Raw genomic sequence first — 13,558 nt, forward strand, 5'->3', positions numbered from 1 at the left:
AGTCCAATTTTTTTGTTGATTGTCTGTCTTGATGATATATCTACTACTGTGTGTGAGGTGCTGAAGTCCCATACTATTATTGTATTGCTATCTATATCTTTCTTTAGGTCTAGGAATATTTGCTTTATTAATTTGGCCTCTCCAATGTTGGATGCATATATATTTAGTATTATTATATTATCTTGCTGAATTGATTCTGTTATCAGTATCTCATGATCTTCTTTGTCTTTTTGTACTGTTTTTTATTTAAAGTCTATTTTATCTGATACAACTATCACAACTCTTGCTGAAGCACAGTGGCGAGATCATAGGTCACTGAAGCTTCAAACTCCTGGGCTCAAGATCTTCCCACCTCAGCCTCCCGAGTAGCTGGGACTAGAGGTTCAGGACACCACGCACTGCTAATTTTTAAATTTTTAGTACAGACGAGGTGTGGCTCCGTTTTCCAGGATGATGAACTCCTGGGTTCAACCAGTCCTCCCGCTTCAGCCTCCAAAAGGGTTGGGATTATAGGCGTGAGCCCCCGCACCCTGCCTGCAAGTCTTTTAATTCACTTCAATTATCTTAGAATTTTCCTTCCCCACTTTATACATACATACAGTGGAACTGAGGGTGTTTGTCTCAGGTAACCGATCAATGAGGTGAATAACTTGCAGGGGGCAGCAGAGCCTAAGGCCAGTGACTCCCTGCTGAGGCCAGTCTGGAGCCAGCAAAGGGAGGGAAAGGGAGCTCCCCTGGGTGTTTCCCGGGCAGCCTGCCCTCTACTGCAGGTGGCCTCCAGCTGCTCAGAACAGCTGCAGAAGGAATGTGGATCCTGAGAAGCTACAGAGCCCTGGAAAGCAGGAGAATCACGTGCAGGTGCACTTTGTGTAGGGGGGTTGGGGGGAGGTTCTGTCCTTACTGGGGCTGTACCTAGAGCCTAGGGACGTTTTGCGGGGGCAGTGTTTGGTTTTTACGTGCAAAGGGTCCCGGCGACAGACTGTAATTTGTACATACAAAGATAATCTGTGAAGGTCAGGCTCAGTAAGATTTGTCTGACATGTCACCTGGAGAAAGGGTTTGTGAAGGTAATAGTTTACTTAGGTTAGAAGCTTAAACTGACCCCAGGTGAGAACATCTGCTGGTGAAAATGAAGTCTAGGGGGAGGAAGCGGTTCCATATTCAGGGGTGGGACGGGGGGAGTGTGAGGAAGTCTCATCCCCAATTCCCGCCCTGTAGAGGACACCTGCCTCTCCCTCCTGGTGCAGTCTTGCCTGGCCTGGCCTGGATTTCCTTCCTGCTATGAGGCAAAGGAATGACTCCATTGAACACCGAGTCTGGAATTCCCAGCACACATTTCTGAAAGATCGAGGAAGCTAACAGTGCCCCTTCTAACAATAAGTAGCAAGTTTGGCTGAAATGCAGATATCCAATGACCAGGGCGCAGGGAGGGAGCTTAGCCTTAGAAAGGCTGTAGCTAGGATTGATCAGCCGGGCTCTGCAGGGCTCCGTTACCCAGGGCTTACCCTGTCACTCAGGGCTGAGGGGCGGAGCCTGGAACCCCATCCAATCAGGGGCCCTGGGACGGGGCCCTGCCAACTGTCAATCCGGGGAAGCAGAAGGCCGCACTCAGAGTTTCTGCACTCCTTTGTTGCTGGGGTCCGTTGCGTTCTGCATCCAGTCTTTGCTGCTCCGAGAGGCCCCAGGTGCCTCCGCCACGGCTTCTGTGACGCTGTCACCTGCGCTGTGACCTGCTCCGGAGTCATAAAGAGGACGCCGGGACACCAAGAAGCAGGGAAATGGTAAAGCGCCCGGCCTAGCGTCCAGATACGTGGAAGAGGGGCTGGGTGGAACCAACAGGATCCTGCTGTGGCGGGACCCAGGCCTCCGCTCGGGCGACCCCGGCGATTGGGACCCGCGTCCCCCATGGCGTGGCTTGGCCCTCGGTCCCCTCGGCCGCCAGGTGGGGCTGGGCCCGCAGCTGGGACCCCGGGCGTCCTGTCCCGTCCCTACGCGGCGACTGCGGCCCCGGCCCCGGAGTCCTCTCTGGGCAGCTCCGCGCCCGCAGCCCGGCGTCTTCCCAGATTGTGCGGGGGCCACGGGAGGGTCATGGGGGGTCGGATGTGTCCCGCCCTTCTTCTGCTAAAAATTAAACTGAGGCTCTGTTAACAGTTAAAAAGTTTGTTGGAGCAACAGCGATTCCGAGTGAGAAACACCCGGTCATGGCTTGTGATTGAAGAAAAGGCTTTTATAAGTTGCATGAGGAGGCAAACAGGATTAAATACTTGATTAGTTACAGTGATGCTGTCGCCGTATGTGGACTTGTCAACCTGAAATAAAAGAATCAGATTCCAGTTTTTTAAAGTTTACTCAAGCAAGAAGCTGGGAATGGCCCATTTGGAATACACAGGATCCACGGAAATGGGCTCAGTGTTTCAAATTTAAAAGTTTAAGTTCTTGCTTATATAGGCAAGAAATTTAACAGGATTACAACGTTTTTTATACAAGGCTAGTTTGTGAGGCACAACAATTTAATTAGAGTTTGGCCCGCCCCCCTCCCCCCGCCCCCATAGAGCTTTTTTTTTTTTTCCTTACATTTGGGTTTCATTTCCTTTCCAATTTAAAAGAGTATATTTAACATTCCAGCGTAAGGCAAGGTGATGCCAGCGTGGACAACATGGCGAGACCCCGTCTGTACAAAATATTTTTAAAAATTAGTCGGGCATGGCGGGCGCAGTGGCTCACGTCTATAATCCCAGCACTTTGGGAGGCCGAGGCGGGCGGATGACGAGGTCAGGAATTCGAGACCATCCTGGCCAACATGGTGAAACCCCGACTCTACCAAAAATACAAAAATTAGCTGGGCGTGGTGGCACGTGCCTGTAATCCGGCTACTCGGGAGGCTGAGGCAAGACAATCGCTTGAACGCAGGAGGCGGAGGTTGCAGTGAGCCGAGATGGTGCCACTGCACTCCAGCCTGGCGACAGAGCGAGACTCTGTTAAAAAAAAAAAAAAAAAAATTAGTCAGGTATGATGGCCGCTTCTGTAGTTAGTCTGGAGGCTGAGGCAGGAGAATTGCTTGAGCCCAGGAGGTGAAGGCTGCATCAACGACAGTATTGAATTTACAGCTAATAGGCAAGGTGAGGGAGAGGATGGAAGTTGGTTTAGTGTCAAGAATTAGGGAAGAGATTGTCAGACGTAGGGAAAAGGGACTTGATTGGATATCAGGTTTGGGGGAATTTTCTCTAAACTCCCTTAGAAGGGTTTTTGCTACCACAGGGCTCTGCAGGAAAAGGCCAAAGTCTACTCAAGAAGAGGGGGGCTCTGAGGAGCCTGACTAGTTTGATCAAAGAGGGAGTTTTTGGGACCCCTCTCCCAGCCTAGTTCTTCCCAGGTATGACAGTAAATCCCTAAATTTCTGGTTTTCTCCTCACATTCAAAAACACCAACTTCCCCTCGCCAATTGACATCCTTATCAATTATGTGTTTCCCATGCTACATTTGAAACAGCTGCCATATTTTATCATTTTTCCACAGACAAATGAATGGCACTATTTAAAAATGTTATCAACACCTCTGAAAATAAGGAAAACTTTTTTTTTTTTTTTTTTGAGACAGTCTCACTGTGTCTGTCGCCCAGGCTGGAGTGCAATGGTGCTATCTTGGCTCACTGCAACCTCGGCCTCCTGGGTTCAAGCGATTCCCCTGCCTCAGCCTCCCAAGTAGCTGGGATTACAGGCATGTGCCGACATGCCCGGCAGATTTTTGTATTTTTAGTAGAGACACGGGAAAGAAAACATTTTTAAAAAATTTTAGTCCAGGCACAGTGACTCACTCCTGTAATCCCAGCACTTTCAGAGGCCCAGGTGGGAGGATTGCTTGAGCCCAGGAGTTCAAGACCAGAGTGGGCAGGGCAACATAGCAAGATCTCATCTCTACTGAAAACAACCAAACAAAATAGCTGGGCATGGTGTCATATTCCTGTAGTCTCAGCTACTATACTCGGGAGACTAAGGCGGGAGGATCGCTTGAGCCCCGAAGATCCAAGGCTGCAGTGAGCCTTGAGGGCACCACTGCACTCCAGCCTGGGAGACAGGGTGAAAATTTTCCTCAAAAAAAACAAAAACTTTAGGGCTTGGCATGCTGGCTTACACCTGTAATCCCAGCACTTTGGCAGGCCGAGGTGGGAGGATCACTTGAGTCCAGAAGTTTAAGACCAGCTCAGCAACATAGAGAGACCCCGTCTCTATTAAATAAATAAATAAAATTTAAAAAAAAAGTTATATTTTGTTTATGAATATTTTTTTATGAGAGGAAACTATTCAGTAACTACCCAAAACGACATTGGGTAAAACCCCATGGCTGATTCTTGACATTGATCATCTTTTCATGTGTTTGTTGGCCATTTGTGTATGTCTGGGAGGAATGTCATTAAAATCCATTGCTTGGCTGGATGTGGTGGCTCATGCCTATAATCTCAGCACTTTGGGAGGCTGAGGCGGGTGGATCACGAGGTCAGGAGTTCAAGACCAGCCTGGCCAACATAGTGAAACCCTGTCTTTACTAAAAATACAAAAATTAGCTGGGCATGGTGGTGCGTGCCTATAGTCCCAGCTACTCAGGAGGCTGAGGCAGGAGAATTGCTTGAACCTGGGAGGCGGAGGTTGCAGTGAACCAAGATCACGCCATTGCCCATATTTTAGTCAATTAGTTTTCTTTTTGGTACAATAATTTTTCTAGTTAATTACAATAAGAAAAACCTTAAAAATTTTACTAGCTCAAGCATTTTAAGTGTACCATTGAGTTAGTTTGACAATTTTATATAACTTCTCTAAGATGAGTCATACCGCATTTTTCTTTTTCTGACTGGTCTTTTGCAGTTAGCATAGTATCATGAAGTTTCATGCCTGTTGTAGTATGGGACAGGATGTCATTTTATAAGAATAAATAATATCCTGTTGTGTATATATATACATTTTCATTATCCATTCATCCATCGATTGGCATTTAGGTTGATCTACCTGTTGGGTGTTGTGAACAATGGATTTCAATTCATTTTATTTTATTTTTTATAGAGATTGGATCTCACTCTGTTGCCTAGGCTGGTCTCAAACTCCTGGGCTCAATTGATCTTCCTGCCTCAGCCTCCTGAAAGTGTTGGGGTTACAGGCATCAGCCACTGTACCCAGTCATCGATGGTTTTCAAATATTTCTTTGAGATCCTACTTTCAATTCTTTTGAATTGAATATAATTCGACCCAAAAGTGGGTTGCTGGAACATTTGGTAATTTTGTTTTTAATTTTTGAGGCACCGCCATACTGTTTTTCATAGCTAAGCCATTTTACAATCCCTTGGACAGTGTACATAGGTTCCAGTTTGTCAGCATGCTCATCAAAGCTTTCCATTTGGCATATTTGATGTGTTTTTTATAGTTGAATTATGGAAATTCTTTATATTTGCTGAAAATTAAGACCATACCAGATATATGACTTACCAACATTTTCTCCAAATTGATGAGTTTTCTTTTCCCTTGTTGATAGTGTGTTCCCTTGCACAAAAGTTCTTAATTTTCATAAATCACATTACCTTTTTGTTAAGATTGCCCCCTCACAGAGTTTTTACCTCTAAACCTTGTCCCCATTCAGCCTTCAGCACTTCATCAATTACAATTTATGTTGTCTTACCCCAGTATTATTTCCCATAATGGTTTTGGTCATGGGTTTCTGTTTCAGTTAGTTATGACTCTCTTAATCAGTTGGGTTGGTGAGATCCCATGCAAAATTCGGTTTTTGTTTGTTTTTGGATTTGCCTGTGCTGTTTGAATGAGAATCAAATCCACTTTCCAGATACCATCAAAGGTTAAACTTTGTGAACACACATTTTCAAGTATATGTAGTCTCAGGACTGCTGTTGTGAGCTTTTTTTCTGCACATGAATTAGTAGGACTCTGTTACAAAAGACGCTACACACCCAATGTACAGAGAGACATTGGGGTACCCAGGAAACACATCTTTCTCTCCGGATTCACCAAAAAGAGACATTTTCCTATTCTTTTTTTTTTTTTTTCCAAGATGGAGTCTCACTCTGTTGTCCAGGCTGGAGTGCAGTGGCTCTCTCTTGGCTCACTGCAACCTCTGCCTGCTGGGTTCAAGCGATTCTCATGCCTCAGCCTCCCTGAGTAGCTGGGATTACAGGCGCCTGCCACCACACCCGGCTAATTTTTGTATTTTTAGTAGAGATGGGGTTTTGCCACATTGGCCAGCCTGGTTTTGAACTCCTAACCTCAGGTGATCTGCCTGCCTTGGCCTCCCAAAGTGCTGGGATTACAGGCGTGAGCCACCATACCTGGCCATAAATTTGTTATTTTGGAATAATTTTAGATTTATAGAAAACTTGCAAAGATAATCTACAAAGTTCCCATATACCCGTCACCCATTTTCTTCTAATGTGAGCATCTTACATAACCATGGTCCAACAAAACTAAGAAGTTATCATTTGTATATTACTATTAATGAAATTCCAGATTTTCAACAGTTTTTCCACTAATATCCTTTTTCTATTCCAGGACCCAATCCAGTATACCCCACTGTATTTAGTTCTCATGTCTCCTTGATCTGCTTTGTGACAATTTCTCAGTCTTCCCTTGTTTTTTAAAATCACTTTGACAGTTTTAAGAGTGCTGGTCAGGTATTCCATAGAATGTTCCTCAATTTGGAATTTTTCTCATGATTAGACTGGAGTTAGGTGTTTTGCGGGAGAATGCCACAAAGGTGAAGTGTCCAGGCTCATCACTTGATACACCTGGTGACAGTAACCTTGATCACTTGATTGAAGCAGTGTTTGTCAGGTTTCTCCACTTTAAAGTTACTATTTTTACCCCTTTCCATACTCTGTTCTTTGGAAGTGAGTCACTAAGTCCAGCACAGGTCCAAGGGAGGAAGGCCAATTCAGCTCCACAGTTCTGGAGGCTGGGAAGTCTAAGATCAAGGCACGCCAGGCACGGTGGCTCACGCCTGTAATCCCAACACTCTGGGAGGCCAAGGTGGGCAGATCACGAGATCAGGAGTTTGAGACCAGCCTGACCAACACGGTGAAACCCCGTCTCTACTAAAAATACAAAAATTAGCTGGGCATGGTGGCGCGTGCCTGTAATCCCAGCTACTCAGGAGGCTGAGGCAGGAGAACTGCTTGAACCCGGGAGGCAGAGGTTGCAGTGAGCCAAGATCGCGCCACTGCGCTCCAGCCTGGGTGACAGAGTGAGACCCCATCTCAGAAAAAAAAAAAAAAAAAAAAAAGATCAAGGCACTGGCAGGTACCATGTCCAGAGGGTCCATTCCTCATGAACTCCATCCTCTTGCTGTGTCCTCACGTGGCAAAAGGCTACATTTTCCTATTCTGCTGTTGCTTTACCCATAGTTACACTCTGGCATCAAAATTGCTGTTTGAGAGGAAGTGAGTGTAGACAGGGGAGTAAGAGGTCTGATGACAGAGGCAGGGAATAAATGTTTGGAGTCCACGGCATCATGAGAACTTCTTGGGAATAGAGTCTAGGCCCCCAGTGCTGTCACTCTCACCCATCCTCCTCTACACATGTGAGATGTTTCAGGACCCAGTGGCCTTTGAGGATGTGGCTGTGAACTTCACCCAGGAGGAGTGGGCCTTGTTGAATCCTTTCCAGAAGAATCTCTACAGAGATGTGATGCAGGAAACCTTCAGGAACCTCATTTCTATAGGTAGGGGTGACAATATTACCTCCCTCAGTGAATTGAAGAACACATGTTTCTAGTTCATCAGTGCTATTCAGGGATTTGGAATATGGATAGGCAATCCTTCGATGAACAAATCAGGCATGGCTGCAGTGTCCCATAAACATGGAATCTAATGATTTTTAAATAATCTTATACTAATTCAGGACTATTTTTTAGGGAAAAAATGGAAAGACCAGAACATTGAAGATCAATACAAACATCCCAGGAGAAATCTAAGATAATTTACACTCACAAGACAAAGAAATGTCTCTAAAGAAAATCTCAGATTGTCAGAAATTGTTAAAAAGAAGCCAACAAAAGAAATAAGCTCAGCATAAAATGTATTTATTCTTAGAAACTTTTCTCGAAAAACATATATTTCAATGTGATATAGAGGTTTAATGTTCATAAAATAGTTTACATGGAAATAGTATTAAGAAACCTCAGCTGGCCGTGATGGCTCACACCTGTAATCCCAGGACTTTGGGAGGCCAAGGTGGGCGGATCACCTGAGGTCGGGAGTTGAAGACCAGTCTGACCAACATGGACAAACCCTGTTGCTAGTAAAAATATAAAATTATCCAGGCGTGGTGGCACATGCCTGTAATCCCAGCTACTCGGGAGGTTGAGGCAGGAGAGTCGCATGAATCCGGGAGGCGGAGGTTGCAGTGAGCTGAGATCACGCCATGGCACTCCAGCCTGGGCAACAAGAGCAAAACTCCGTCTCAAAAAAAAAAAAAAAAAATAGAAACCTCATGTAAATATTCTTTTTTTGATGATAGATATAGACAGGCCATCTTATAGAATGTGTGATCCATTCATGTTTAAACAATTCAGACAGGGCAGAAAGCCTACACTTCATGGGATAATGTTAAAAATGCAGCTGGACATGGTGGCTCATGCCTGTAATCCCAGCACTTTGGGAGACTAAGGCAAGAGGACCACTTGAGGTCAAGAGCCCAAGATCAGCCTGGGAGACACAGCAAGACTCTATCTCTACCAAAAATAAAAAATTAGCTGGGTATGGTGGCACACACCTGTAGTCCAACTTTCTGGGGAGCCTGAGGTGGGAGGATCACTTGAGCCCAGGAGGTGAAGGCTGCAGTGTGTTATGATCACGCCACTGCACTCCAGCCTGGGTAACAGAGTGAGACTTTGTACCAAAAAAAACAAAAACATTAAAAATGCAAGTGTAATACTTATTAACGAATATTAAATCGCTTATAAACAGACCCTTAATTATGTGCTTGGCATTTTTCACAGAAATTTTATGGGAGAGAGACTCTTTGAGAGTACAGAAGGTAGTCAGTGTGGAGAAACTTTCACCCAGGTTCTGGAAGACATGCTGAACAAGAAAACTCTTCCTGGAGTAAAATCATGTGAAAGTGGTACATGTGGAGAAGCCTTCATGGGATATTCATCCCTTAATAGGAACATCAGAACTGACACTGGACACCAACCATATAAGTGTCAGAAATTTTTAGAGAAGCCATATAAACATAAACAACGTGGGAAAGCCTTGAGCCATAGCCACTGCTTTCGAACACGTGAAAGGCCTCACACTAGACAGAAACCTTTTGATTGTAAGGAATGTGGAAAATCTTTCATTTCTCCTGCAAGTATTCGAAGACATATGGTAATGCACAGTGGAGATGGACCTTATAAATGTAAGTTTTGTGGGAAAGCCTTGGATTGTCTCAGTTTATACCTTACCCATGAATGAACTCACACTGGAGAGAAACGATATGAATGTAAACAATGTGGTAAAGCCTTCAGTTGGCACAGTTCTGTTCGAATCCATGAAAGAACTCACACTGGGGAGAAGCCATATGAATGTAAGGAGTGTGGGAAATCATTCAATTTTTCCAGTTCCTTTCGCAGACATGAAAGGACACACACAGGAGAGAAGCCGTACAAATGTAAGGAATGTGGGAAAGCCTTCAATTGTCCCAGTTCTTTTCACAGGCATGAAAGGACTCACACAGGAGAAAAACCCTATGAATGTAAACTATATGGGAAAGCATTATCTCGCCTTATAAGCTTTCGAAGACACATGAGAATGCACACTGGAGAGAGGCCTCATAAATGTAAGATATGTGGGAAAGCCTTTTACTCTCCCAGTTCGTTTCAAAGGCATGAAAGAAGTCACACTGGAGAGAAACCCTACAAATGAAAGCAACGTGGGAAAGCCTTCACTTGTTCCACTTCGTTTCAATATCATGAAACGACTCACACTGGAGAGAAACCCTATGGGTGTAAGCAATGTGGGAAAGCCTTCAGATCTGCCAAGTATATTCGAATACATGGAAGGACTCACACTGGTGAGAAACCCTATGAATGTAAGCAATGTGGGAAAGCATTTCATTGTGTCAGCTCCTTTCATAGACATAAAAGGACTCACACTGGAGAAAAACCTTATGAATGTAAGCATTGTGGGAAAGCCTTCACTTGTTCCATATATATTAGAATACATGAAAGAATTCACACTGGAGAGAAACCTTACCAATGTAAGGAATGTGGGAAAGCCTTCATTCATTCCAGTTACTGTCAAAAACATGAAAGAACTCACACTATTAATATATGAGAGAAATGCTATTTTTTAATTTTTATTTTTATAGAGACAGGGTCTCACTATCTTGTCCAGGTTGGTCTTGAACTCCTGGCCTCAAGCATCCCTCCCAGCTTGAGGTGTCAATAAAGGAAAGCAATAAAATGTAGAGATGGAGTTAGGTGATGCCACTCTGGGATTCACTGGTGGCCTATCTTACATATGATTTTGAAGGCAGACATGAGGAAGGCCTTAGTCACATTTTAGAGCCAGCCAAATTCACATGGGCTGTGTGGCCCCCTGATTCTAGCCCATTTTCCTGATTCTCTGGCTTGTCAATCAAGGGTATCCTCCAAATCTCTTGACTGTCCTTTTTTCAGAGGTGTAGGTTTCCAAAGATGTCCCCAGAAGCTCCACATTCAAGTTCTATCTACACTTTGGTTTTTCTTTAAGTATTGTAATGTCCATACCAGAGAGGTAATGCAGACTGTCATGGGTGGGGAATGTTCTCTGATGCTCTACTCCCCTAGTCTGCAGATTGAGTTGGTAGGAGGTATGATTTGTTTACATGCACCTTTGTTCCTGCTGGTAGTGACCTTGTTCTTGATTCAGCCTGACAGCTACTATGCTGCCATCAGAACCAACTTGATGAGAGCTCTGCTGCCCTGTGCAGTGACTGGTCTCATCCAGGACTCTCATGTGAGAAGGAACACCTTGCTCTGGTCAGGAAATGTCCAGTGTTTCCTGTTATCCACAGGAGAATGTAATGCCTCAGTTCATTTTCAGTTATCTTTGATTATATGTGATTGACAATGTGTACTTTTGAGGGAGCAAAGATTTCTGTACATATTTCTTAAAAATAGTATATTCAGCTGCGTGCAGTGGCTCATGCCTGTAACCCCAGCACTTTGGGAGGCCGAGGTGGGCGGATCACGAGGTCAGGAGTTTAAGACTAGCCTGGCCAACATGGTGAAACCCCATCTCTACTAAAAGTACCAAAATTAGCCGGGTGTGGTGGTGGATACCTGTAATCCCAGCTACTCGGGAGGCTGAGGCAGGAGAATCTCCTGAACCTGGGAGGTGGAGGTTGCAGTGAGCCAAGATCACGCCACTGTACTCCAGCCTGGATGAGAGAGCAATACTCTGTCTCAAAAAAAAAAAAAGTTTATTCACTGTTTTTCAGTTGTGTACTTACAAATGTTGTTCTCTTTTTTTTGTATACTGAGAAGCTCTATTAAAATATCCCTTGTTAACATGGATCAGATCAAATGTATACTGTTACCAAATTATTTGTTTGATATTGTGAATCAGTATCACCATGTGTATAAACCTCATTTATTTCCTGATGTAAATTATACATTTCATGCATATCTACTTATAATTTTTACCTTTTTTTTTTTTGAGACAGGGTCTTGCCCTATAACCCAGGCTGGAGTGCAGTGGTGCAATCATAGCTCATTGCAGCTCTGAGCTCCTGGGCTTAAGCACTCCTCCTGCCTCAGCCTCCTGAGTCGCTGGGACTACAGGTGTGCACCATCATGCCTGGCTAATTTTTTTTTTAATTTTTAGTACAGAGGAGGTCTTGTTATGCTCCCCAGGCTAGTCTCCAACTCCTGGGCCAAAGCAATCCTCCTGTCTCAGTCTTCCAAAGTGCTGAGATTATAGGCGTGAGCCACTGTTCCCAGCCACAATTTTTATCTTGACCATAATTTGTCATTCTTTTATAATCCCCGAAGTTAAATCTTGCTGTTATGAGTGCTCTCTTGCCCAAAACCACCAGTACTAAAAAAAACTGTTGTCAAAGAGGATGTAATAAATTGTAGTAATAAATATGACCACAAGCCATAAATGACTGCAGGACATACCAATAAGAGGGTTCTCCGTAGAATTTCTTACAGGATTTCTGTTTTAGGTGCATTGTTCTCTATTCAAGGAGGTGAGTCATTTTTGTATATTGGATGCTGTCAGGATGTGAACTTAATTGTACCACTGCTAATCATAGTAGTTCTCACCTAGAAGGAGAAAGAATGGATTGGAGGTAAACCTAATTGAAGACAATTGCTGGTCAGTCCATTATGAGAAGAGGGGAACTGGAATTTTTGGTTATTTTTATGATTTGAAATATGTTTTCTTCTATCCCATCTAGGGACTTGGTTACAGAATGCCCTCGTTTTTGTCCTGCTCCATCATGGTCACTGAGGAGCACTGTTTCACACTGCAGGTGTCTGACATGGCTTAAGATTTGGCCTTGTGGTGAGGGGAAGCAGCTCCCAGACTTGTGGACCTGTTTTTGCTTTACTTATTCTCCAAAACCTAAGATATTTCTTAGAGTGTATGAACACTGTTCCACAAAATGCTCCAGTTAAAAATATATAAAGTCCCTTACTCCTTAGGAAGCTGTATAATACTTTTAAAGAAATTCCTTACTGAGTCAAGTGTGGTCAATATATTTATGTAACTGTCTGAATGCACGCCTAGGAAGGATGAAAGTCAGCATCACTATTCCAACCAAGCCTTTCTTGCTCAGATAGTATGCTCTTGATGCACCCCTCTTTTTTCTTTTTGACACAGGGTCTCATTCTATCACCCAGGCTATGTGGAGTGCAGTGGCGTGATCTCGGCTCACTGCAATCTCCACCTCCTGGGCTCAAGCGATCCTCCCACCTTAGCCTCCCAAGTAGCTGGGACCATGCCCAGCTAATTTTTGTATTTTTTTTTAGAGACAAGGTTTCACCATGTTGCCCAGGCTGATCTCGAACAGGAGTTCAGCAACCCTTTTATGCCACACTGTAGAGTAATAGGCAACATGGAAAAGTTAGTTTTATATATTATACAGTGGCATGGAACAATCCAATCACTTTTTTGAAGTGCCAGCCAAACTCTTCTTCAGAGAAGCCTGTTTGAAACCCCCTAGAGTCAAAACCTGGTACCACAGGACAGAGCAGCAATGAGTGACCAACCCCTGACTCTATGTGCAGATGACACATCCATCCCCAGATTAGGTATCAACATAAGTGAAAGGTACTGTCATTGCCTGTCATTTTTTTTTTTGAGATGGAGTCTCACTTTGTCACCCAGGCTGGAGTGCAGTGGCACGATCTTGGCTCACTGCAACCTCTGCCTCCTGGGTTCAAGCTATTGTCCTGCCTCAGCCTCCCAAGTAGCTGGGATTACAGGTGCCCGTCACCACACCCGGCTAATTTTTGTATTTTTAGTAGAGACGGCGTTTCACCATGTTGGCCAGGCTAGTCTTGAGCTCCTGACCTTGTGATCCACCTGCCT

The 13,558-nt window shown here is 44.3% G+C and overlaps 1 protein-coding gene across 1 annotated transcript; it reads left to right on the plus strand.

Moving 5' to 3' along the window:
* The first annotated feature begins 6,242 nt into the window (after positions 1 to 6,242).
* On the plus strand, positions 6,243 to 11,531 carry LOC468727 (zinc finger protein 491). The gene is given in 2 exon segments (XM_024351354.3): positions 6,243 to 7,713; positions 8,992 to 11,531. A coding segment is annotated over 1 exon segment (1,314 nt). The 5' UTR covers positions 6,243 to 7,713; positions 8,992 to 8,998; the 3' UTR covers positions 10,313 to 11,531.
* The last annotated feature ends 2,027 nt before the right edge of the window (positions 11,532 to 13,558 follow it).

The sequence above is a fragment of the Pan troglodytes genome, chromosome 20 (genome assembly GCF_028858775.2).
Source record: "Pan troglodytes isolate AG18354 chromosome 20, NHGRI_mPanTro3-v2.0_pri, whole genome shotgun sequence".
NCBI classification, from domain to species: domain Eukaryota; kingdom Metazoa; phylum Chordata; class Mammalia; order Primates; family Hominidae; genus Pan; species Pan troglodytes.